Source organism: Cricetulus griseus, chromosome 7 (assembly GCF_003668045.3).
Source record: "Cricetulus griseus strain 17A/GY chromosome 7, alternate assembly CriGri-PICRH-1.0, whole genome shotgun sequence".
Lineage (NCBI taxonomy): Eukaryota > Metazoa > Chordata > Mammalia > Rodentia > Cricetidae > Cricetulus > Cricetulus griseus.
Genome location: NC_048600.1, coordinates 116946307 through 116973898, shown reverse-complemented (window position 1 = coordinate 116973898; position 27592 = coordinate 116946307). Strand labels below are relative to the sequence as shown.

The following is a 27592-nucleotide window of genomic DNA, read 5'->3' as shown; positions in this document are numbered from 1 at the left end:
GTGCTCTCAACTGTTCAGTCACGTTTCCAATCCCTCTAACTGCCCTTTTTTCTCCACTGCCATGGTTCTTATTGCACCATCTTTTCTTATTTTCCAAAATAATTGATGTTGGGGCTGGAGAGATGGCTCAGTGGTTATGAGCACTGGCTGCTCTTCCAGAGGACCCAGGTTCAATTCTCAGTACCCAAACAGAGACTGACAACCTTTTGTAATCCCAGTCCCAGGGGATCTGAAGCCCTCTTCTGGACCCAAGGGCCCTGTATGCATTGATGCATGGGCATGCATAAAGGCAAAAGACTTATATGTACATTGAAATTTTAAAAAGGAAACAGTTGGGCTGGAGAAATGGTTCAGCTATTGAAGGCTGGACTCACATCCAAAATGTTTTTTTTTCTTTTTAAAGGAAAAAGATCGATGTTGTTATCTCTAGTCTTATTTTCATGTAATTTCTCTGTATCTGGAGCTGTAGACTGCCACGTCCTATATCTGTCTGTCTGTCTGTCTGTCTGGAGACAGTCTCATTATATAGCCCTAGCTGGCTTGAATTCACTATGTAGATCAGGCTGGCCTCAAACTCACAGAGATCTTCCTGTTTTTGCCCTTTGAATGCTTGGATTAAAGTCATACCACCATGCCTAGCTGAATTCCAAATCTTTGCTTTACTGTCACTTGGTGCTATGTTTACCTTTTAGGGGAGGGAGATTTTGCCTGGGTTTTGTGTGTGGTTATGCCTCCCACCCTCCTTTTCTGCTCCTCCTTTCCCGCAGTGGGAATTCTGTATGCTCATCTCTCTCTTCAAATAATTCAGTGTTCATGGTGTCCTGTGACTGGGGACTGTGTGTGGTATTATTGTCCTCATTGCTATCATGGGGCCACTGTTATCTCTCAGCCCAGCACTTCTGAAGATATTCTCAGTTGTAGTAGCTTTAAACTGGATCAAAGAAGATAATATCTGAGAGAAGTTGGTAAAGTGGTAACACATTGTTCCTCTTTCTCTGAAAAGTGACAGCAAAGATCTGGGGGAGAATCCCAGTGGGAGTGTTTGCCTAGAAACATGACAGCTTGCTTTTTGTCTGAGTTGGAGGGAAGGTAAGCATTGAGGTTACCTCTAGTTGGCTCATTATTCGTTGTGGAACCAATAAGAGAGATGAGTAGAAAAAATGGGGGTAAAAATGAAGGGGCTTAGTTTAGATGTGGCTATTGGATGGAGAGGAGCGCACAGTCGGTACCTCCCAGACCAGCCTGAAAGGATTGCCTGGAAGGGTTATTTTTAAAAATAGTTTCACGGGCTCTTGGGGGACTCTGACTCACATGTCTGTGTTTTTAACAGTCACCTTTAAGTGGTTTTTCTCAGTCATACTTTTGGAAACACTGACATAAGTGACTCCCTTAACTATCACCTCGTCACCTGAAGCATCACGCGAAGCTGGGGAAGTGGGGGAGTTAGCACCTGAGCGAAGTAGGTCAGTTCGTGAAGCCAGGGTTCCCTGTTCAGCAGAGACAAGAGCAAATACTCAGTGAGATACTTAATGAGGCAATGTGTTTGATTGTGGGGCCAGTTTGTCGTTTCCTTAAATTTATTTGTTTAAATAGAAGGGCAAGAATGTTTTTAAATTTAACTTCAAAAAGGTTTACTTTTCTCTGTGTGTGTGTGTGTGTGTGTGTGTGTGTGTGTGTGCCTGCATGATTTTGTGAGTGTATGTTCACCCACATACCTGCTGGTGCCTTCAGAGCATTAGATGCCCCCCGGAACTGGAGTTCCAAGCTGCCCTGTGAGGTTGTTAGGAACTAAACCCAGGTGTTTGTCTTAACATCTGAGCTGTCTATCCAGCCCTTAAACATAACTTTCAATATAATTGTTTTCTGTTTGAAAAGGCATATGAGGTGGTTTGGATGCCAATGGCCTCCACAGGCTCATATATTTGAATGCTTGGTCCTTGGTTGATGGAACTGTTTGGGAAGGCATGTCACTGGGAGCTAGCATTGAGGTTTTAAAAGCCCATGCTATTCCCAGTTGCCTTTCTCTCTGCTGTGTTTATGGGCCAGAATGTAAGCTCTATTACTGTTGCAGGGCCAGGTCTGCCTGCTGGCTGCCACGTTCCCTACCATGATGGTCATGGACTCTAACCCTTTGGAACTGTGAGCCCCCAAATAAAATGTTTTCTTCTAAAAGTTGTCTTGGCCATGGTGCCTTATCACAGCAATAGAACAGTATATTATAAACTTTGATGGGTTAAAAATATATTTTATGAACCCCCCCAAAAAAAGCCGGTGTTGGTGGCGCACCCCTTTAATCCCAGCACTCGGGAGGCAGAGGCAGGCAGATCTCTGTGAGTTCGAGACCTGCCTGGTCTCCAGAGCGAGTGCTAGGATAGGCTCCAAAGCTACACAGAGAAACCCTGTCTCGAAAAACCAAAAAAAAAAAAAAAATGTATTTTATGTTTGACAGTATGTTTCAAAAATAGTTTCCTTCTACCAGAAATGGTTTCTTGTCTAGAATCAGATGATTTTTGTTTTGTTTTGTTTTTTTAAGACAAGGTTTCTCTGTGTGGCACTGGCTGTCCTGGAACTCACTCTGTAGATCAGGCAGACCCTGAACTCACAGATCCGCCTGCCTCTGCCTCAAGTGCTGCCATTAAAGGCGTGCGCCGCCACCACCCACCTGAGAGTCAGAGCTTTAGAGAGGTGAATCAAGGGGACTTCCTGGGTTAAACTGTAAGTCAAGTGATTGAGCCAGACGAAGGTGGGTTGGGCAGCTGTGTGAAGCACAGGTTAGGACCTGGCTGATGCGGATGGTGTGGTGCTAAAGGCAGGAACTGCTCATCAGTGTGGGTGGTGATGCAGGTGTGCTTTGGAGAAAGGCGATTCCGGGGATCTGAGATGGAAGTCCTGTCTGTGAGGCTTGGGAGGTAAATCAGTCATTTTAGTGTGAGAGTGTTTTCTGGGAGGGTCACCTCCTTTTTTATCAGACTTAATTCAATTTCCCTGAACCTGGAGTCACAACCAACTGAGATGACACGTGCAGATCCTCTGCAAGAGCAGCCAGTGCTCTTAACTGCTGAACCGTATCTCCAGCGTTTGTAGAAATCACTTTAATCAGTATAATATTTTTTTTTCAAGACAGGGTTTCTCTGTGTAGCTTTGGAGCCTATCCTGGCACTTGCTTTGGGGACCAGGCTGGCCTTGAACTCATAGAGATCCGCCTGCCTCTGCAGTATAATTTTTTTTTTTTCTTTACTGAATTCAGCACCTTCGCTTTGTTCTGTGTTGAACCTTCAGACACCTGTCTCCATGGGACTGGCCATGGTGCTGACCTCCTGGAACACTGTCCGTGGTGCTGACCACAGCCTTAGAAAATTTAGCAGCTTGGTTTTGCTATTTAGGAACATGACCTTAAATTAAAATGTGTTTAGTAACTACAGTTTAGTGATGATATTTTAATATACATATTTAGATTCCTCAAGTTGAAGATAGTACTCATATGTATGTGCATATATGCACACTTATGTATTAATACTTATGTATTAAACTGTCTTGGAATCTTTAATGCCCAAAATAGTATCACAGTATACAAATCCTTATGAAATATATTTTTCATTCAACATTTTAGAGGCTATATATCTTTATTAAATTATATCAAGCTTTTATTCTAACAAAATTGCTATACAGTGTTCCATGATATGAGTGTACTGCATTTTGTTTCTTGTTCTTCTACCGATCAGTGTTTTTCAGTGTTTGGCCATTGCAAATGATGCCATACTGAGTCTCCCTGTAGATCTCACTTTAGACAGATGTTCAAGAGTGTCTGAAACAAATACCTGTAGTGGAATTACTGACTCATTTTCACAATGTTTCAACAGTGAATCTCTCTTGCTTATAAAAGTTACTCAACATGGGCTGGAGAGATGGCTCAGGTTAAGAGCACTGACTGCTCTTCCAAAGGTCCTGAGTTCAATTCCCAGCAACAACATGGTGGCTCACAACCTTCTGTAATGAGATCTGGTGCCCTCTTCTGGCCTGCAGACATAATGCAGGCAGAATACTGTATACATAATAAATAAATAAATAAATAAATAAATAAATAAATAAATCTTGTTAAAAAAAGTTGCTCAACATATAACTTTAACCTATAATTGCTACAAAATGTGACAAGTGACCAAAAGGTCATAATTGGAAGCAGGAGAGTATTTGAAAACTTTAGGCCAAAACTTGAATTTATTCTTCCATCGTTAGTACATTTTCCAGCCCTTATTTGGGCTCTGTTATTTTGTTTATGAAATATTTAAAACATATTTGCCCCCATTTAAGATGCCAAGCTAAAGTATTTTTTAAATGTGATTATGTAAGCAATTTCATTCAAAGAAAATCTTTGTACACAACTCAAGTAGCTATAGTATATGAAGTAAGTTTAGACTAGAAATTGCAGTTTTGCTGATTGTTAAGACTTACCAGTCTTCTTGGTGACACTTGTGACAGTTGAAGGCACAGAGAGATTAAATGAGTTACTTAGATTCCAGCAAGATCTGTTGATGTACAGACTCAGGATTCCTTTGGAGAGAACATCTTTGTAAACCACTGAAACCTTAGTGTCAGGTGTTTAATAGTGATGAGTCATTCGAAAGCCATACAGTGACTCTTTGCTTTCACTCCTTACTATTTGACCAGTGTAACTCATAAATGAACCATGCCCCTTGTCCAAAATGAATGTTAAAAATCTATTTTTGTATGTTTTTAAGATTTATTTTTTGAAACAGGAGAGATGGCTCAGCAGTTTTTCTTGCAGAGGACCTGAATTTGGTTCCCAGGACCTACTTCAATCCATTCGCAATTTCCAGGATCTGATACCTCTGGCCTTGAGGGCACCAGCATGCACATGCAGAGACACACACTATACACATAGTTTAAATACACATAATAAAATAAATCTGAAAGAGTTTATTTTTCTTTTTTGACAGTTTCATATATGTATATAATAAATTTTAGTCATTCTTGCCCTCCCATTATCCTATTACACCCCCCTTTCCACTCTTCATTGAAATCATTCTCCCCAGCAGCTCTTAAAATACACATAATAAAATATTTTTAAAGATTTATTTTTTATTATGTATACAGTGCTTTGCCTGCATGTATGCCTGCACACCAGAAGAGGGCACCAGATCTCATTATAAATGGTTGTGAGCCACTAGGTGGTTGCTGGGAATTGAGTTCAGGACATCTGAAAACGCAGCCATTGCTTTTAAGCTCTAAGTCACTCTCCAGCCCCATAATAAAATCTTAAAGAGTTTATTGCTCTTCTTTGGCAGTTTCATACATGTATATATTAAATTCAGTCATTCTTGGCCTCCCGTTATTCTCTCATTCCTCTTCCCTCTCTTCACTGAAGCCATTCTCCCCAACAACTTTTCTACTTTCATTCGTGTGTGTGTGTGTGTCCGTGTTCCCGTCCATCTGTCTGTCTGTCTCTCTGTGTTTGTATATGACTACCTGAGTTTGTTTAGGATCATCTGTGTGCACATGGGTGGTAGGTTGGTTACTGGAGCATAGGCAACTTATGCATGGTACTTAACTGAAGAAAATGACACCTCTTCCCCCAGCTCTGGGTTCTCTGAAAGAACAGTAAGTGCTTTTAGCCACTGAGCTATCACTCCAGTCCTCCTATTGGATTTTATATGAATTTCATCTTTTCTAATTTTCTTGCTCATACCTAGCTGATTTTTTTCTTTTAAAGAAAAAACTAAAAGTGTTCCTGAGTATTTTATAGCATCAATTATAGTGTTAATCCCACTTATCAAGAATAAGACCACTACCACTGGTTTTTTTTTTTTTTTTTTTTTTTTTTTTTTTTTTTTTTTTTTTTTTTGGTTTTTCGAGACAGGGTTTCCCTGTGGCTTTGGAGGCTGTCCTGGAACTAGCCCTTGTAGACCAGGCTAGTCTTGAACTCACAGAGATCCACCTGCTTCTGCCTCCCAAGTGCTGGGATTAAAGGCGTGCGCCACCAACGCCCGGCCACTACCACTGTTTAAAGCCAAATTTGAAGCAAGCTTTAGTAAAATACTGGTCAGGTGGATGGGCTCTGGCCAGGTCCATACCCAGGTTCCCAGGAAATGGCCCAGAATCAAGTATGGCAAGGGCTTAAGAAGGAAAACCCATCATTCATTGTATTTCCCATCAAGTCCAGTCAGGGACAAGCATACATCCTGACATATTTCCGGCATATGTACCTCCTGCCCACATGTGATCAAGCACATCCAGTGCAGATGGGCCAAACACACTTGTTTAGGGGAATGAAAACATGTGACTTGTTATCCCCCATAAACAACAACTTCCAGCATTTCAGGAACTATCTGTCCTTGGGCAAGAGGCTTGAAGATCAGAGACATTTTTGTTTCATGGATCTCTAAGGCATAGTAATTAAAACTTAAAATCTAACTTTGGCTCTCACACTTCCCCTACCCCCAGTTGCATCCTGAGTCAAATCCTTGACTCAGTGGTGGGTACCTGTTTATATATTGAGATCTAATGACCATCGGCGTAATGGTACCCAGACAGGAATTAGTGTTTAATTAAGGCATCCATGATGTAAGAGCCAACATCAGAAACAGAAGGGCCAAAGGCCCTGTGATGGCTGGCATCAGAGTTACTGTCTTTTTTTGCAGTGGTTTTTTGAGTACAGCCAGATTATTTCTAATGATTCCTGAGTAGATTCATAGAAACAACAATTTTCTCTTAAAGCTATATAATGACCTCTCTGTTTTACATAGAGCAGGTTGAGTGTCCTATCATACTACAGAACTATTTCAGCTAGTGAATCTACCCATTGATAGATCTGGATCTATTTGGTTTTAACCTTTCTTGGTATGCCAATAGGCACTATAGGTAGCTATTTTGTCCCCCAGGCTAGGGAGTTGCCTTTTGATTTAACATTCCAGCCTGTTTGGGGGCAAAGGGTGATGTACTCTCTTCTGTAACTACTTCCTGCTGAAACTAGGATGTTGCTGTCAGGGTCCAGGAGGGCTGGGATGCTCGTCAAAGGCTGGGAGGGGATTCAGGCAGAAGCCTCTGGTTCACTGACCCAGCGGGAAAGACAGGGAGCATTTACATAGGCTGGACTGGTCCACATCAGCTTCCAGCAAGTCCAGGGCTCGAAGTCATTTGGAGCAGGTTGTAGCCAGCAGCTGATGCTTGGATGTGCCTGTCAGCCGAGTGGAAATCTGCTGAAACGGATACAGACTGTGGACAGAAGTTAAAATTTAGGAACTTAAAGGAAAATCTTACATTTGGAACTTTCAGGCCCATAGTCCTAGTAATTGGAGAAAGGGAGGAGTCTTAAGACCAGGAGAGAGAAAAATACCATTCTTGGGAATAGACAGGCGGGGAAACTTACCTGCACTTATCTGGAGTCCTTTTGGCCTGTGAGAGGTGGATCCAAGTCCTATGACTCCCTCCTTTCTCTGAAGCTTACATGAATTTTTTTAGCTTACAAAAAGACATAAAAGTCTTAGATATATTATAGCATTACCAATCTTCACTGAAATGCACATTTCAGAAAAAGCAGGTAACAAGTGTAAAACGGCTTGAGTAGATTCATACCTTTAAGCCCTAGCAAAGCTATAGATTTGGGTTAAAAAAAAATGAGCATTTTTCCTTTGTCCAGAGAGCCAGATATAGATTAGACAGAGATGTCTTTGGCTGGATGAAAAGCATCTTTAAGTCTATATTTAGAAGACAGCCAAAGGAAATTTAAAATCTTGAGCTTGTGACTAAACAGTAAGTAGTCACTGCTCTACCAACTTATCAGAACTCCATTGGTCAATGGTAAAACTCTGAATTTTTGAAATCTTATGTAACAACAGCATAGAAATGGAAAGAAATCTAATACATTTCCCATTTTCTTCTTAAATCATTTACTTATACTTTTGTAACTTGCATTTAAACATCTTAAATCACTTTCTGAGATCCTCAAAACTTATTTAAGCTTTTACATCTTCAGACCGTCATAATACCTTAGACCCCTGTACTTACATAGACTTTAATATTTTTTCTTTCCATCTAATCCCTTACCAGAGACACAAGTAGTTATTACTGAGAACAATCATGCAAATCTTGTTCCTTTAGTGGAAAATTACATCTGAAACCTGTTTATCTTTTAATGTGAAGCCTGTTAGCAAGGCAACCCTGTCTACCTTTTCTCTACAGGAGACCTAGTATTTCTAGAAAAGCAAGGCTTTGTTTTTACATATGAAATAAACTAACAAGGTGGCTGCAGCCTTGGGAAGGACCTGACTGCCTGCTGACAAAGCTATAGTTATCCTAGCCATCAATAGAATCAGAGATCTGAGGAGGATAAATTATAGCATGCAGCATAACCCAAATGGTCTATGTATCAATTAAAATAGCAGAGACAAGTCTATTACCTAGGTAGTCATCCCAGGCTCCTGTGGCTCCATGGTATAGGGAGCAGAGCATTAGTTTTCAGCTGCCAAACCCAGAAGGTGAGAGGCTTTTCCATGGAGGAGGAACCTGAGAGAAACTGACCTTACTTTGTCTAGGCAAAGTAGAGCAATCAAATCTTTAGTGTCTTGCTTGTCCATAGTTTGGGTCAGGTCGTGGTGGCAGGTGCTGCATTGGGGTAGTCTTGCCCAGTGGTTAGTGTTAGCACAATCCAGGTGGAGACATAATGATGCCTCATCATCTTCTCTGAAGACCTCAGGGTCACTCCTCGGATCTGGGAGTCTCTCTCTGTCAAGCTTTTCCCATTAAACATTTTAAATGCCATATGCATCAGATCTCTGACAAATTTGAGGACCATTATCTATTAAATGTATCTAAGCTAAACAAATATATCTAAGATGACTAAAATTTTGATTATTATAGATGACTAGCTACTTTCATGTATTTCTTATTTATACAGTACATGTTTTTAAAGATTTATTTATTTACTTATCATGTATACAACATTCTGCTTCCATGTATATCTGCACACCAGAAGAGGGCACCAGATCTCATAACGGATGGTTGTGAGCCACCATGTGGTTGCTGGGAATTGAACTCAGGACCCCTGGAAGAGCAGTTAGTGCTCTTAACCTCTGAGCCATCTCTCCAGCCCCCTATACAGTACATTTTAAAATGAGCTGTATAGGTACAATACCTTAAACAAGAGTAGAAACATATATACAAATACAACAGAAATAACCTTGTTTGTATCAGTATACGAAAGTTCATACTAATGTGAAATATTTGAGACTAGTAGTTGTTTTTTAGTTTAAAAGTAAATTCAATAATCTACCTTTTTATCCTATCATTTTTATTTTTAAAGTTGTTCAATAATCTGCCCCTTCCTAATATCCCCCCTTTAAAAAAAAAAAAGAAAGAAAAAAAAATCCCTGAATCTAACCTCCTTTGTTTAGTTTCCTCCATGATCATGACCAATAACAACTTGCAACCAACCCCTTTAAACAGTGACAAACATCCACCAAATCACCAGAAACCATCCATCCCACCTCTTAGGAATGTGGGTATTCTGTTCTCTAGATTGTTTCCTGTTGTCTGGGGGTGATGGCGTCTCTAGGGGACCCTTCGAAAATTGGGATAATTGTCAGTTCTGGGAGAGCTAACTGTATTATTATTTTTTTAATTTAATCTCTGTGTGATGGAAAAGTGTAGAGCTTATCTGAAGTCTTGGCTGGAGTAGTCTGTGAGGTTGGACCATCTCAGCTAGCAGCTTTGAAGTTATTCTGGATGGAGATTTTGGAGGAAAGTGTAACTAAGGCATTCTGAAAGGCTGGATCATTTGGGCTACTTGTCTTGTCTTTATTTGTGTCTAGTCCTTTTGTTCTGAAAGCACACAAACTTTTAAAGATAACATATATATCTGTATTAGCACAAGTATGGAATGTGCAGTGTGCACAAGTCAGCTAAAAATGATTTGTTTTATGTTTGAGCAGGTAAAAGACATCTGTCGTCTGTCAACTTTATAAGTCCATTTGGACTGCATAGACAAAGTGTTGTGAGGACTCTGTAGCCAACAGGATTTATCATGTCTCATCCAGTCTCAGAGCTGTTCCCATGCAGAGGGATCAGAGCACACGTCACCTGTCCCGTAATCTTTTCTGACTTCCTTCCTCATGCCTGCAGCCAAGATCCTTAGGAAGTCTCCTCCATCCAAATCTTATCTTTATTCTTTATTAGTTTTTTTTTTTTTTTTTTTTTTGTGTGTGTGTGTGTGTGTGTGTGTGTGTGTGTGTGTGTGTGTGTGTGTGGTGTGTGGTTTTTCAAGACAGGGTTTCTCTGTATTGTTTTGGAGGCTGTCCTGGAACTCACTCTGGAGACCAGGCTGGCCTGGAAATCACAGAGATCCGCCTGCCTCTGCCTTCTGAGTGCTGGGATTAAAGGTGTACACCACCGATGCCCGGTGTCTTTTTTAGTTTTGAAGGAATCCATATCTTTTCATTTCCCGTGGAGTCACATTTACTGCTCCCAGCTCTGGGAAGTTGTTCAGCCCACTTTACAGAGTCCCTGTGAGCAACAGCTGACTGTTGAGAGTGCTTGCAGAGAAGCCCAGGCAGAGGTTGTAGTGATGTTGACTGGCATGACTTCTCCCAGGTGGCCATACCCCATGCTGGGTGCCAAATGTAGTCTGGTTTTTCTTAATTATCTTTAACAATTTACAGTAACTTATTAGCTTTCCTAAGACTAGGACTTGCTGGGGTAGGGTTTGTGAGCAGGGACTGGGGGAGCCTAGAGGCTAACATTGCCCTTGACAAGTTAATAGGCACCATAGCCATGTGTTAATAAAAGGGCCATAAATTTCTTTTGCCAGAGTTAAGAATGATTCCTGTTTCAGCAAGCAGGAACTTTCTTCAAACCTCAGAGGGAATGGGGGCTGTTGTCTAAATGCCTGATCTTTGGGAAAGGATTTTATAGCTTTATCTCTGCTAAGTTTGGGCCTTAAAAATGTTTCTGAATTGAAGCTCCTTTAGTCTCAAAATAAATCTTTTAACTCATAAACATAGTCCACAGAAAGACTGGGAAATTTCCTGACCCCTATCTATATAGTATACCATTACAGCATATAATAGTGTCTTATATGATTTATCAAAATCGCTTAAGATTAACCAAGCTAGCAAAGACAAGGAGGCTAGACATACGTTCTTAGTCATGAATAGACCTTAGGTAAGGAGAGGCATTCTCTGAGCCAGTGGTTCAACTTTCTCAGTGCTTCAACCCTTCAATTCAGTTCCCCGTGTTGTGGTGACCCCCAGCCACAAAATCATTCCCATTGCTATTTCACAACTGCAGTTTTGCTACTTATGAATCTCAATGCAAGCATCCAACAGGTGGTCCCAGGCTACCCCTGTTAAAAGGTCTTTCAAAGCCCATAGAGATGAGACTTACAGGTTGAGAAGCTACTTCAAGTTCTTTACCAGGCTGCTTAGGTCATTGTCTTGCTGCATCATAAGACAGGAACATTTGGTGCTCATAGCTGTGGCCTTAATTTTTAACCTTTTATTTATTTTAACTTCAAATATTAGTAATATAAAACATTTTATAAACTTAGAATGTCCATAGCCTTGTAATTTAAATATCCTTAAAGATGTTCTTTAAAACATACCAGTTTTTAAATTTTCTGTAAAACTTTAATTCCCTCTTAAAGAAGTTTAAAAATCTCTCAACTGTGTGTTCCTGCAACATCAAAAATAAAGTACCCTTTCTTTTATTTTAAGAGGAAGAAACAGGGCATAACCACAATCTGCATAAGGCAAAACCAAGCTCCAACAGTGCAAACAATCCAAAGCTCATTATCTTTTGGTTTCCTCGAAAGGCTTGGATCACTTCTTTGGCCCCATCCTCAGCAGCATCTACATAACCTGTCTCCTAGATCCCAGCCTGCTCCATTTCATTGTGTCTGAAGCTTCTGATGACTATCAGTTGGCACCAGCATTTCTGAAACTAAAGTCCACCATTGCAGCTGGACTCTCTTCAGAAACTGAGAGACACATTCTCTGAGTCACACATTCTCAAACCTAGCTGTTCCACATGATCCCTTCCTGTCTTTAAAACCATTGTCACCTGGTGACTCTTACATTACAAATTTTAGCTGCCAGAGCAAGGGAACATTCTTGTATATAAAAGCACGAAGCTTCGATGCCTTATTAAACAAACATTGTTTTTAAATCCTATCTTTCATAAACCTTGTTTTCAGGACAGGTCAGGAGTTATCATATAAAAATGTATCCTAATCCAAAATATCTTGGAGACCTGATGTTGCCTCCTTGGTAGGCCCACTCCATCTGGTCACCTTTAATCAAGATGGTGATGAAATCACATGACATCCATCTTCTCTAACTCTAGCAAAGATGGCGGCCAGGCATGTGGCTGTCCAAACATGGTGAAGTCATATGACATCTGCCCTCTCCAACCCTAGCAAAGATGACTGACAGGCCTGTGGCTGCCCAAAGATGGTGGCAATCCATGTGTTGCTTATATCACAAAATGGAATCATGCCACATGGTTTCTTTAAAATTACCCAAGCATAGATTTGTTCCTTTAAAATTACCCATGCATAGAGTTTTAACTATCAACATCCAGTATTATTAGTTTTACTTTTCTTTTTTTCATTTTTAACTATATACAACAAAATAAACTTATAAATCTTAAGGTACAGAATATTTACATAAACCAAGTATAATTTTTTTTTGGCTAGTCTGCTTTGCTTTTTTTCCCTCTGTTACTGTGTCAGGTAGCTCAGACTGACTTGGGACATAGAGGAAACTTCCAACTCTAGAGCCAGCTTTCCACCAAAATAGAACAGCATAAAACAATTTTACTATTACCCACACCCAAAAGACATATGAACTCCCACTAACCCAAATCCAGTGGCCAGAGAGCTCCGAGATAAATTCTGAGCCCCCGCCATAAATGCAGCCATGGTAGCGGTGGTGACCGGCTGCTGTCAGCAGCAAAGACAACAAAAATATCCGACGCATTTCTGTCTCAACTCCATGCTTGCAACAAAACTTCCAAACACACCAGAAAACATAGACAAACTTTACAAGAAAACAGGGAGACACAACTCTCATGAGAAACAGACAGAGAGAACTTTCTAACAAGACAGACAATACAACAAAACTTATGGATATACAAGAGAATACAGAGACACAAAACTTTCCCAAGAAATAGACAGACAAAATTTTCCAACAAGACGAACATAACTTTCCCCGGGAAACAAAACTTTCTAACCAGAACCAGATGGGCAGGTGATGATGTCTCTATATGCCCTGGATGGGAGAACATTGGGATCCTGTTGAAATCCCTCCACGTCCCAGATAGGGATTTCACAAAAACAGAACCAGACTATGACTCAATAGAAGGCCTCCATAGATGCTTGCTGTGTTTCTCAGCATGGAAGTTCACTCCGATAATCCACGAACAGAACCTTGCAGCCTTGGAACATCTCAAGGCACGTGCCTCCTGAAGCAGCCCCTCAGGCCCATAGTTCTAGCTTTAGAATTTGGGTGGGTAGTCTGAATCTCCAGAAAATGTTAATCCCACCACAGTTTCAAGCCAAATTTGAAGCAAACTTTAATTAAATACTGGCCAGGTGGATGGGTCCTCTGGCCAGGTCCATACCCAGGTTCCTGGGAAATGGTCCAGAATCAAGTATGGTAAGGGCTTGAGAAGGAAAACCAGGGACTGGAGAGATGGCTCAGCAGTTAATGCTAGCTGTTCTTCCAGGTTCAATTCCAAGCACCCACATGGCAGCTCACAACTATCTGTAACTCCAGTTCCATAGCTACAATTCCAGGATATCTGACACCCTTCAAACAGACATGCATGCAGGGAAAACACCAATGCACATAAATTAAAAATACTTTTTAAAAATTAAAAAAAAAGGAAAACCCACAATTCATTTCATTTCCCTTCCAGTCCAATTAGGTGCAAGCTTATACCCTGACCTATTTCTTGGCTGTGAACCTCCCACCCACAAGTGATCGAGCACATCCAGTACAGATGGGGCAAACAAACTCATTTAGGGCAGTGAAAACATGTGGCTTGTTATCTCTCATAAACAACAGCCTCCAGCATTTTAGGAACTATCTGTCCTTGGGCTAGGGGCTTGCAGATCAGAGGCATTTTTGTTTCATGGATCTCTATGGCATAGTAATTAAAACTTAAAACCTAACTTTGGCTCTCACAGTAGAATGTCCAAATTTCATATTCTAACTAGTTACATTGTATAAACTCTACTAAGCATCACTAGCATAAACAGATTAGAGAATGAGCATGGCTAACCCATGGTGTGCATAGCTCCAGGGCCTGGGGACCTGCAGACTCAGGACATTAGGTAAGGCATAGGCAAGTAGAGGGGCTATTGTAGAGGGGCTCAGCCAGGTAAACTCAGCAACTGCTTAAAAGCACTTTGGCTATGTTCCTAGTGGCCATCCGCACACTCTAGAACTGGCCTTCAGAACACCAGAAGGAAGTAAACATACAGACATTAGTTCAACTGAAGAGCAGGGCTGGGCTCTTTATTCACTGGGCATGAGCGAGTTGTACACTTAAGCATTTGGGACTGAATAATTACTGTATAATATAAAATTGTATGTAGTGCTTTAATATTTAAGTTCATGAAAGCCAGTTTAAAACTCTTTAAGTTTTAAGTAGGGATTTTCTTAGTCAGAGCTTTATATATGCTTGTCTTGTGGATTGTAGGCACATGCCTTCAGCTCCTGGGTACAGTGGTGCTCAGTAAACACACTGGCAGTGTTACGAAGAAGTGTAAGTTAGTACTTACACCACAGGATATAACCCCTGGGAAGTATCATTTCTCAAGACCGCCACCTACCCACCCGCCATTCCCCCCAGCCCCCCCACTGCCTCTTCTTTACTTTTTTAGGGCAAGGAATTGTCCCACCTCTCTCATGGCAGCATGTTCCTAGATCAAACAAAATCATCTTTGGTAGCCACATGCTGCGCCAACTCCACGGAGGCCACCCATACTGTCTCTTTGTCCTCTGTTAAACGAGGAGGAGGGAGGTACAGGGACTGTGAAGAGAGGGATGTGATGTGTTTTTCTTTGTCATGGAGGGATGAGGGGTCAAAGGTGACGGAATGTCGTTTAATATTTTCTTCTTAACTCAGGTGAGTAAGGAAATCTCTGCCTATTGATTTTAAGTCTGTGCTTGTGTGCTCCTCCAGGGAAGCCCACATGAAGCTCCCTTTTGGTCAAGTGCTGCTATATTCCCTCATGTTGAACTCTTTGTAACTAGGAACCTAAGTTTTTGGTGTTCCTGTGGTTCTTAAAGAATGCTCCTTTTTCTCCTAGTCGCCTTGTATTCATTTGACAAAGCCAAGCAATGCATCGGCACCATGACCATCGAGATTGACTTTCTGCAGAAAAAAAACATCGACTCCAACCCATATGATACCGACAAGATGGCAGCAGAATTCATCCAGCAGTTCAACAACCAGGCCTTCTCAGTGGGACAGCAGGTAGACACTTTATAGCCATCCAAATGCCAATGTCCAGAATTCAGCTTTGGAAGAACTTAGAGGAACTTTTCCTAGGAAAAGTTCCACACAAACTGTGGAGTGACTTTACTGAACCGATAGCAGTCTGTTCAGAAAAGCCTTCGCACAGCTTTAGGAGGCCAGGGAGATGGCACAGCAGGTCAGAGCATTGGCTACTCCTCTGCAGGATCCGAGTTCAGTTCTCAGCACCCATTTCAGACAACTCACAACTGCCTGTGACTCCAGCTCCGGCTCCAGTGCTGTCTTCTGACATCCAAGGGTATCTGTACATGGTACATAGGCACATATACATAAAATTTAAAAATCTTTTAGATTATGTTAAGATGTCATATATAGTCACAACAGCTTTTCTTCCTGCAAATTTGGGAACATGGTAGAGATATAGTTAAATTCTTTTTTTTTTTTTTCTCTTCTTGCTATGGGACATGTGATTTGTTTCTGGGATATCTTCCTGTGTTACTAGTATGTTTCCGTAGAAGAGCAGCACTTGGGGCTGGGGAGATCGCTCAGTCAGTAAAGGGGCTGCTAAGCAAACCTGAAGACCTGAGTTTGACCTCTAGCACCCAGGCAAAAAGCTGGGAGTGATGGGATGAACGTACTTGTTCATAATCCCGCCCCAGGAGGCAGAGACAGAGCATTACTGGAGGCTCCTGGCCAGCTGGCCTAGGCAGATCAGTGAGCTCCAGGTAGGAGACCCTGGCTCAGAAATAAGGTGGAATAAACCAGATGGAGAGCAATGGAGGAACAATCCTGGAAGCTGACCTCTGGCCTCTACACACACACACACACATACGGACACGGACACACACACACGGACACGGACACACACGGATACGCACACACACACACACACACACACACACACACACACACACAGTATGTCTGAACTTCTGGTGAGGGTGGACTTCCCAGAATAAATTCATCATAGAGACCCTGAAGTTCAGTCCTTCACTGATAAGGTTTGCCAGTGTTTCAGTTAATACCAGATGATTAATCTCCTAGGAAAAACATTCTTTTAACTACATAAAGTGTGCTTGGTTGATAGAGTGCTTCCCAGCATGCACGAAGCCCTGGGTTCTATCACTAGTCCTAGCACCACCTAAAGCCAGGCATGATGGTGCATGTCTGTAATCCCAGCACTTGGACAGTGGAGGCAGGAGGTTCAGGAGTTCAAGGCCGTCCTCAGCTACACAGCAAGTTTGAGACCAGCCAGGTTGCCCTGAGACCCTGTCTCAAAAAAAAAAAAATACAAGGAAAGTGTGAATTCATACATTGTTTATACGGTAAATGATTGTAGCTCTTTTGCTTTTACTGTTATATTTTTCTTATTTGTGATTTTTGTGTTTTACAAACAGGGTTCATCCCATGTAGCCCAGGCTGACCCTAAACCCATCCCAACACCTTCACCTACCCAAGTAGTGCTGAGCTAACAGGCCCGAGCCACCACACCTGCCTTTGTGTCTTTCTCGATTATTCTGTACTCCTTTCTCATATCACAGCTCCATAGCAACAGTTCTCAAACATCGGTGGGAGAGCTGTGTAGGCGAGTCCTTTTCAGAGCATCTACAAAGGCAAAACCACCTTTATAATGTACTGTGGTGGTTTGCCATCTCTCTCTTCCTCTGTTGCCTGAGTTTGGTGCAGTTCTGCAGCGATTACTTCATGTACTTTGGTACCCCCGACTGCCAAAGCAGTGGAAGCATCCAGCTGTCTCCAGGAGGCCAGACAGGAAAGGGATTTGCAAAAACTGAACAGCACGGTTTTTGCCCTTGTAGTTTTTTTTGCTGTTCTTCTTGTTGCTGTAGAAAGTGATTTTATTTTAAACAGATATTTGTTTTTCTCTTCTAATCTCTAATATGGTGAATCTCAGTAGATAAATTCCATATAAACACAGCCCTTTGGGTCCTCAGAAGTAAATAGCGGGATCCTGGGAGCAAAGTGTCTGGGAATGCTGGCCACCAGCACTGCCGTGGCTGCCGATGTGCCCAGACTGCCCCGAGGTCTCTGTGTCAGGAGACAGCTCAGGAGGGGGAGCAGGAGAGGAAAGAAGGCAAGCCCTGTTGTGGAGAATGGAGTGTTACTTTCACTTCATGTCTTCCCTGATAAATATGCAAGGATAGCAGTCTAAATATTCATATATTATGGTATCAAACTTTTGTAGACAGAACCTGAATTACTGATGTACAGGAACAACTTACCATGTATTTTTAATGAAAGCATTATAATGAGCTGGGCATAGTGACACACATCTTATCCCAGCACTATAGAGGCAGAGGCAGGAGGATGTCTGAGTTCGAAGCTAGCCTGGTCTACAGAGTGAATTACAAAACAGTCAGAGCTACATAGTGAGGCCCTATGGGAGATGAGGGAAAGCAAATAAACAAATAACAAACAAAAAACCCTAAAAGAAGAAAACATTAGAATTAGAATGAACCTTGGATTTTCATGTCTCATGTCTTCCCAAACGAGAAATTTTAGGTTCAGAGAAGGTGAATCCTGGCCCATGGATGCACAGCCAGTGACATAGATAAGAGTGAAATAAATGTTTAATAGCATAAAGAATGTCCCAGTCATTATCTTTGACATAGCAGGTCAGCAGGGGACAGAGTAGGCACACTTCCTGCTGCTGCAGAACTTTCTAGTTAATAGGAGAAAGCAATGCCAACCGAGGGAAGAAGCCTGACCTATGCATGCTCAAGCCGCTGCCGTTTGTGTCAGGTGGTCTAGAAGGCTCCTAGATGCCACTCGGCTGTCTAGTTGTTGACGGCTGTTCATAGTTGTGATTTTTTGTTGTTTTGTTTTGTTTTTGGCTGTGCTATAATCCTTCTGGATTCCTATATGTTTTGAGTATAATTTTATTCAGATTAAGAATTTTAACCTTTGATGTTAGCTTTGGTATCTTAAGGTACCATCTTAAGAAATTCTTTGATGAGGCTGGAGAGATGGCTCAGTGGTTAAGAGCACTGACTGCTCTTCCAGAGGTTCTGAGTTCAATTCCCAGCAACCACATGGTGGCTCACAGCCATCCGTTATGAGATCTGGTGCCCTTTTCTGGTGTGCAGATATACATGGAGGCAGAATGTTGTATACATAATAAATAAATAAAATCTTAAAAAAAGAAATTCTTTGATGTTTATAATAATTTAAAACACAATTAACATGTAAATGTCAATACCACCGTGAAAGAAAATACTTGAAAAAACAGAAAAAAACCCATCTAATCCTAACCGAGTCACTTTGTTTGCAGTAGTAATGATGGCAAGGTCACCTCAGCACATAGAAGAGGCCTACCTTCTAGAAGGCACTCTACAGGTACTTGGCAAATGAGTGATTGAACCTTCAAAGCTACCCACACTTGTGTGGCAAGCGTTTTGTATTATTTATAGGAAGGACTGACTTTTAGAATTACAGTCCCAAGCTTGACCTGGAACTCTTGGATTTCTGGATCGACACTTGCCTATTTTGTTGTTGTTTTGGGAAAGGATTTCCCCATGTAGCCCTAGCTGTGCTGGACCTCACTCTGTAGACTGGGCTGGCCTTGAACTCATGGAGATCAGCTTGCCTCTGCCTCCCAAGTGCTGGGATCAAAGGTGTGTGTCACTGCCTGACTAGAACTCAGCTCTTTTACTAGTAGTTTCCCAAAGTGTTTGAGTGCTGACTGTGTCACCTCCTGTCATACTAATGTACATGAGTTCCCTTTTCCTGTCTTTGGGTCTGTGAGTAGTGTGATTGAGGAGCAGAAACCCAGAGGGGTATTCAAAAGAAAACTGGTTTTTTGTCTTTGGAAAACCTTGGTGATGTGGCAAGAAGCCCATCGTGGCATGAGATAACTTTGCTCCTATTGCTTCTTCTCTCCACAGCTTGTCTTTAGCTTTAATGATAAGCTCTTCGGATTACTGGTGAAGGACATTGAAGCCATGGACCCTAGCATCCTGAAGGGAGAGCCTGCATCAGGCAAAAGGCAGAAGGTAAGCTGTCTTCCTGGTCTCGACTAGGTGATCTTTCCAATGTGACTTGTGCTGGCTGGCGTGTTTCTGGCCATTCTCATGGTGCAGAAGCTTTCCGTATTGTGCACTCTTCCCTCTGAGCTACTAGCTCAGTGGCTCTCAACCTTCCGATGCTATTCCCTTCATACAGTTCCTCGTGTGCTGTCCCCAACCCTAACATTATTTCTTTGCTGCTTCAGAACTGTAATTTTGCTACTGTTATGAATCATAATGCAAATATCTGAAGTGTGATCCCCAGGTTGAGAACCACTGTGCTAAGGCTTCACTGTTGGCTATAGCTGTCACTGCTACTGAAATAGAAATGAAAGCATACCTAACCACAGATCCACTTTTTTTTTTTCTAATTTTATATGAATGCTGTGCCTGCCAGTGCAGCTGAACGCCTATAGAGGGCACCAGATCCTATTATAGATGGCTGTGAGCCTCCATGTGGGTGCTGGGAACTGAACTCAGGACCTCTGGAGGATCAGCCAGTGATCTTAACCATTGAGCCATCTCTCCAGCTCCCATAATTTGTACTTCTAAATTGAATACAGAGATTTATTATAAATCAAGGAGAACATAACGGTAAAGATGTAGACGTTGCCACGAAGGAGTTGTAGCAGGTAACCACAAGAAAAGCAAATGTAAGTCAGATGACTGGCTGCAAGGTTTGCTTTGCACAGAGAGACTCCCCCCCCCATACCTAGCCTTGCTTTGAGGTATTGATAGCCCACTAATTACCATCTTTCTGTGCAGATTGAAGTCGGACTGGTTGTTGGAAATAGTCAAGTTGCATTTGAAAAAGCAGAAAATTCATCGCTCAATCTTATTGGTAAGATTTACAGTTTTAGATAAAGCTAAGGTGTCTCTGATATTACATATGACTCGTGGTAAAGAAGAGGGACTTCCTCCCGGAAGCCTTATCCTAGAGTCGGGACATTTGTACTGTCAGATGTGCTGACACAGGTTCCAAAGCCTCCACCCGGAGCACCTAGTCCAACAGAAATAAAATGTGAAACACACAGGCACATTTTAACTTCCTTTTCTCATAGCCGTATCAAAAATGACTACAAAGAAACAATGAAATTTTTAGTTTTGAAACTCGGAGATAATTCTAGGCTCATAAAGATCTGTAAAAGTGCTAAAACGAGCCCCGTGACCTTTCCCAGTTTCCCCTGGTGTGAGCGTCATACAATGCAGTCACCAAAGCTGACAAGTTCACATGGATTCCCTGCTGCCACCCAAGGTGCTATCTTTCCTCAGATTCCACCAGGTTTTCCATTACGGCCTCCCTCTGCTCTAGAGTCTTATTCAAGATCATCCCGCACTACACGGAGTTGTTCCGTGGGACTCTTCCCATCTCTGACACCTCCTCAGAATTTCATGATCTTTTGTGACCCGTCAGCCCCTCAGCTAATTGCTTTGTTAAATGAAATACCATCACTGTTCTTTAGTGATGGAGTGACGAGTGTGTGCTTAAACTCCTCCCAGCATATTTAGCTTTTGCTTACTTGCCTTGCTTTGATATGTTAAAATAATGCAGTTTAATCTCTCAGAATAGCAACTCATTTAAATAATGATGTGCTAACTGGAATTTATGGTTGACATAATTATGTTCATGTCTGTCCCAATGGAACAGAGAAGTTTTTCATTGGCTGTCCAAAGTTACTTGACTTTGTTTAAATGTGGGTTATTGTTTTTGTTTTTGTTTTTTTTAAATCAGTAATTTACCAGTCTCTATTGCAGTTTGTCTTTTACCTTTTTTGAAAAAGACTCTCTTTTCCATTGTGTGGTCTGTGCACTGAATACAGTGTACGGAGGCCGGAAGACAGCATCAGATCCCCCTGGAACTGGAGTTGCAGATGGTTCTGAGCCTTTGAACATGAGTGCTGAGAGCCAAACTCAGGTCCTCTGCAGGAACAGTGTATCACAGTAACTGCTAAGCCATCTCACCAGCCCAGACACGCCTTGAAAGTGTGGACCTCTTGCTCTGTATGCTCTGCATGCTAGGATTGTGCCACTGTGCCTATGGATAAGCATTCACTAAGACAAAATTCACATTCTAAATTTCATTTTATGACTTACCTTATGTAGTTATTGTGTGGGGGCATAGGCGTTTGGGCACATGTGACATGTTACATGTGCTCAGAGGATAACTTTGGAGAGTCAGTTCTTTCTGTCTGTGAGGGATGGGATCAAACACAGGTTATCCAGTTACAAGTGCCTTAATTCACCAAGCAAGCCACATCAGTAACCCTTAATTTGCTTTTCTTTGCTTAACATGTTTCAAGGATCTTAAATATATCTCACATTATGATTTTAATGCCCACATATATCCCATTTTTAAGATAGATGTATTGTAATTTCCTATTATGGACACAGGATGTTTATGATGTGATTTATTTATATTTTACTTTTGCATGATTTTTGTTAAAATATCTTATCCCAAGGCAATTCTATAGCGTTTGGACAGTGTAGGTGTTTTCAAGGAACTTATGAGATGTGATTTCAGTTGGAAAATGAAATTGCAGTAATTTGGCATGCAATGAGTCTGACCACAAGAGGGCAGTAGAGCATAATAAAATATTTTTGATTTCCTTCTTAAAGGAAATCTTAAGTCTGCAAAACTAACCAGAAAATTATTATCTGCAAATTTTTTAATGTGATATTTTCTCCCTCAACTTCATAAAGTCTATGTTTCCCCTTTTGTTTAGAGTGTGCCAGGGTACCCTGTTCTTTGTGTCTGAAAAAGGTGTGGTTCTCTTGAGTTACCTTAGGTGGCACTCTGACATCTAAATTAAACAATTTTTATCTTTATGAGAGAATTTGTAAGTATAACTTCTGCAGTCATTAAAGCCTTTAGAATGTTTTTAGACTTTTGTGTACCTGTGACAAGACATCAAACTCATTCCATACATCCTAGGCTGAGGGGCTATCTGCCGCCATACGCTTCCCCCGGGTAAATACATACATCTTATATCCACTTACCAGGGGCTGTGAGCCAGTGCTCAACGTCAGCTACATCCCTGGAGCTGGTGGGATCTGCGTCAGATACATGCATGGTGTTTCCTTTCATCAACTAAGTTACTTTAGTTGGATTAAAAGTTAATGAATCGGAATTCCGTGGGCTGACTGCAGATAGACTAGACTAGCATACGTTTAGTTAGTTTGGGAAGTTTATTACTGACCATGAATGGAGAGCAGACAAAATAGGTAAGTCAGTCATACCCTTCTCACTGGAAAAACCAGCCTAGTGCGTGCTGTCCAACTTTATGGAACAGCTGTGTGTCAGTTCACTTAGGTCCAGGGGGCATCTGTCCTTTTTATACTTAACCCCGCTGTTTTCCTCACAGATTTGTATTTGTTTGACACAGGCAAAGCTAAAACCAAGGAAAATCGCCAGTCAATCATCAATCCTGACTGGAACTTTGAGAAAATGGGAATCGGCGGTCTGGATAAGGAGTTTTCAGATATTTTCCGACGAGCATTTGCTTCTCGGGTGTTCCCTCCGGAGATTGTGGAGCAGATGGGTGAGTTTCTGACCCAAGGCTGGTGCTCCTGAGGAAGCACACAGCTGACAGACGCTTGCCAAAGTAGTTCTGAAATGATTTTTCAAATCCACCTGAGTAATACTGATTTTAACTTCTTTAAAAAAACAAAAAACAAAAAAAAAAAAAACTTGTTTCATGAAAAAACTTCAAAATATTTACTCTTATGGGGGAAATAATAGAAATAATACAGTTGTTCCATTTTATTTGTTTAGTTTAGTGTTTTTCTGTGGGCAGTTTTAGAAACAGTACCTCATTCTGAAGACCTACTGTGGGTCAGACTTACCTGTCCAACTGTCACTATCCATCCCTGTGGACATTGCACGGACGCTGGCTGCTTTCCGTGTAGTTCTACCTTATGGCCCCATCAGCACTTCCTCGAGTCTAGTAAATGGATACTTGGCAAGGTTTTTAATTAGATAAGTCTGATCCCCAAAGACAAATGCAGGAGACATATGGGAGTTTCCGTACCGCATGTGAAGAAATACTCGTTATCTTCATTTGTCACTTTTCTCCTGAAGGTTTATTTAATTTATCAGTGTGAAGTGATTTTCTTTGCCCAGTGGAAATACTGTCAGAACTGTTTTCATATCCGTATCATTCGCTGGGTTGGAATGTGAACAGCCGAGTATCTGAGAAAGGAATTCATAATAGCTTCTTGCAGACCAAGTGTGAAAACAGGATCCAAAAAGGTGGAGGAATACAAACGCACTGCTTCCCTCTCCTTCAGTCCTTCTCTTTACACTGCTACCGGGAGATAATAGTATATTCATGGTGGGTGAGAGCCGCTTTCCGGGCGCTGAGCTCTGGGCTGCATTAGCTGTCTGGCTCGGCTGCTTTTCTGCCTGGTTGCTCACTCTGGTAAATTACAAGCATAGCACACACCTGTTCACTGGGTAAAGGTCGAGTTTAGAATTGGATTAAGTCAAAATGACAGAGACCCTCATCACCTGAGTTTTCTACACCTTGAAATGGCAGTGACATACTTCTTATCTGGAAGATACAAAGGCCAAATCCATTTTTTTTTTTTTTTTTTTTTAAAGCCACTAGCTTGGAAAGTTGGAAGAAATGTGGCATTCACTGTCCCTTAAAGTGTATTTTGAGGACCGGTAAATCCTTAAGGTGTTTTGATCAAGACATGAAAATGTTATTTAAATATATTTTAGGTAAAAATGGAGTTCTCGGGATAGTTCTAAATGTTGCATTAGTCTTTGGACTATTTTTACCGTGTTCGTGACTGAGGGCTGGGAGAGGGTTCAGTGTCTTTGATGGTTTGTGGGGTCTAGCCAACAAGGAGGAGAGCAGCTGCTCCTGGAGGGTGCTGTACCGTGAGTGTGTTACTATAAATGTCTTCCCACTACTGAGGAACCAGTTGTTCAGGCATTGGTGTCCCGTGTGTGCCGGCCCTCCGACTGAGGCTGTGGTGTTAGTGCATCGGGGGGCAAGCCCTGCCAGTCCATTTGTGACTCTGCCACCTCTCAGTTGAAGTTAAATCAAGCAGGATTGGCGGTTACCCTTGAATCTGATCAGTATGATGTGTTTTAGATGAAATGAGCAGGAGGCCATGTTTGTGTGCACTTGTGCTTGCTGACCGAGGACTGTGGATTTGAATTTTAGTGCCTCTCTCCAGAGCCGGTTTTTTTATGGTTGTTTCTCTACTACACTTAGAGTATTTAAGACAGTAAATAACTAAGTTTTGTCCTTTAAAAGTACCCTGCCATGACTTTCTTCTATCAAAAAGCACATATTATCAATTTAATTTAAATGACAGCCTACTGTAAAGCTGCCTTGGCTTTTGAGCTGGTTTAAAAACAAAACAACAACAAACAAAAAACAAAAAATAATTTGCTGTTTTCCTTATCTTACAGGAATTGCCTGAGTATCTTTAAAAAAAAAAGAAAGAAAGAAAGAAAGAAAAGGAATCTCTATTGCTCAGGGTTTGATGTCAGAGAAATAATTATCTTCTAGGGAGATGCTTCTCCTTGAGGATTTCTGTTTCTTTAAATCTGGGGGGAATTAATAAAGTATTTCATTGCCCTCCACAGCTACCACTTGGCTTGGTAAAAAGTGAAAAATGTTACACATGAATCTTTTTATGCTTGATCTTTGACAAAGGCTGAAACAATCAAACCAAATATAAATAAAATTACAATGTCCCTTTATTATATTCTGTTCCTCACTCTGCTAGGAATAAAATTGGTTGATTTTTTTTCTCTTCCTTACTAAGTAGATTTAGTAATGTACTGCATGTTTTTAATAATTAGACAATATATGATTGGTTAAATCAATTAAAATGAGAAAAATATTTAGAAAATAATAATTTATGTAGATTATTAGGCATTTGTAAACAGAAAACTTTATTTGGGGATTAACAAATTGTCTTTCCTGAAAAGTCTGGAGTTCCACTCACTTGGAAATAAGATTGTTAATTGGATTTTTTGCATATGTACATATATATGTTAAGATTTCTAATTTAAAAAGCAAGACATCAATAATTTTCTTTTCTTTGGCCGTCATGTTTATGAGACTGATGGTCATGTCCTTAGGTAATTTATGTCTTTATTTGGTTGTAAAATTTATATATCCTTTTAAAAACTGAAAATAGGGATTAGAAACATACAGACTATTGTGATGGAATTGAGATGACCAGAGGGTTTAACCAGAGACACAGTTATGAGGAAAAACTGGAGAGCAGATGAGGAGTACATGTGAAGACAGCCATGCAAAGGGCCCGGCTATGGTGAACATCGCTGAGATTTCTGTTACTGTGTCTAGTCAGGGTTTCCTTTTTTTTTTTTTTTTTTTCCTGTCTGTAGCAATTAGTCTAACTTATACCCAAGTAGAGTAGGTCATTCTTAGAAATGATGAAAACTAAACCTATATTGGACACCGAGTGAGCATCAAATAGTTAGATTGTCTCCCAGCCCCAGGATGACAGACGCTTAATCAGCAACTCCCTTTAGTCCTTCCTCCACAGGGCAACAGTGCACCATTTGTGTCCTAGCATAGTAGTGCGAGCATCGGAAGCTGGCCTTGGAAGGTTAGGTGAGTGAGCTCAGTGGTTAATGGCTGCCCGTGAGCGGTCTCGGGTGTCCTGTTCAGACATTTACTGCACTTACCCCTTGCATGCAGTTTTGTGGAGAATACTCGGGATACATGAATGATGAATCACCTCCATTCTCATTGTAGCTCTCATGTTGGCAAAGGGTGTTTCTACAAAGAAACTTTATTTTTCGGCGTCCCTGGCAATAACTCGAAGCTGTAAATGTTAGAGCCAAAGAACAAATCCTTACACTGGAATAAAGGCTGGCAAGCTACTCATTGGCTCGTAGCATCATCTTGGGAGTAGGTTCGCATCTCCCTGTGGGCAGATGCTGTGTCTGGAGAGCTGGGGGAATGGTTGTCACTGCCTTTCAGGGACCGGTGGGCTCTGGGCATCCAGGCCACCAAGTCTGGGCAAAAGCCCCTTCCTAAGGACTTCTGACCCCTCTTTGAAACTGACTGCTGTGTTCTTTTTGTGCCCTTTCCCTGTCTCCTCCCCTCCCCTCCCCCCAAGCCCATTCCCAACCTCCTTGTTTAAGGTTTCTTTTGAAATTAAAAAGGAAAGCAGCTCCTCTCTGGTATAAGTGAGACTGCAGTTCCTCTGAAGGGGAGCAGATAAGGAGCGCTTCAGTGACACCCAGACATCTTTCACATGCCAAGAACAGCACAAATAAGACACGGGGAAGAACAGGCATGGGGTACTACGCAGGCCCTATTTGGGAGAAAGGGAGTCTTGCTAAGATTAACATAAACACTCTCACTGAAAATGCATTTTCACACCCCCACTCAAGAGGAGAGGCTGCAATTTAAATGGGGGTTAACACATCCCTGCGAACTCGGGGCTCTGTAAACAGAGCCCTGAGGCTAAAGAGCTTATCTGAAATTTGAAAAAAAAAAAGGGGGGGGGAGGGAAAAAAACGAAGGTTTCTGACATTCATCTTTTTTTCCTCGTATTAGTCATAACTTGCTTTTCAGCTATATTTTAGGTTTCGAATGCCAACCTGACATCTGTTCAAGTCTGTCTGTAATTTATTAGCAGAGGAAGAGCAAGCAGTTGCTCGTCATTGGGAGATGCAAACTTCTCTTCCTGCCTTTGCTATGGGTATGAGGAATTCGATGATTTACTAATTTCTCACTTCAGGTCAGAGGCCTTAGAAAGGTTTTGTTTTGTTTTGATTCTTTCTAAAGAAAAGAAAATAGTTTATGATCATGTAACTTCCAAAGTCTCTACAGCAGGATTTAAGAGGCAAAGGGTATATGCTTGAAACAAAACACAACACAACACCTTTAGGTACGGTAGCCTTCTGCAGGTAGAAATCTGTTTTACCTTGGAAATCCAAAACTTGGATTTCCCATTGTTTGCCTCCCCTCCCCCTCCTCCCGTTCTTCCTTCCTCCTTCCCTTTCTTTTGTAGCCCAGGCTTGCCTGGAAATTACTATGTAGCCCTAGCTGGCCTCACACTTTTGACCTGTCCACCTCAGC

At 41.4% G+C, this 27592-nt stretch overlaps 1 protein-coding gene across 2 annotated transcripts in view; it reads left to right on the top strand.

Moving 5' to 3' along the window:
- The window catches only part of Nsf (N-ethylmaleimide sensitive factor, vesicle fusing ATPase), a 135642-nt gene that overhangs the window by 27658 nt on the left and 80392 nt on the right, over window positions 1-27592 (top strand). For both annotated transcript variants that reach the window (XM_027427915.1, XM_027427916.1), the window contains exons 5-8: window positions 15326-15492; window positions 19392-19499; window positions 20277-20352; window positions 22895-23050. In XM_027427915.1, coding sequence (XP_027283716.1) covers window positions 15326-15492; window positions 19392-19499; window positions 20277-20352; window positions 22895-23050 — 507 coding nt within the window. The remainder of the gene's footprint in view (window positions 1-15325; window positions 15493-19391; window positions 19500-20276; window positions 20353-22894; window positions 23051-27592) is intronic.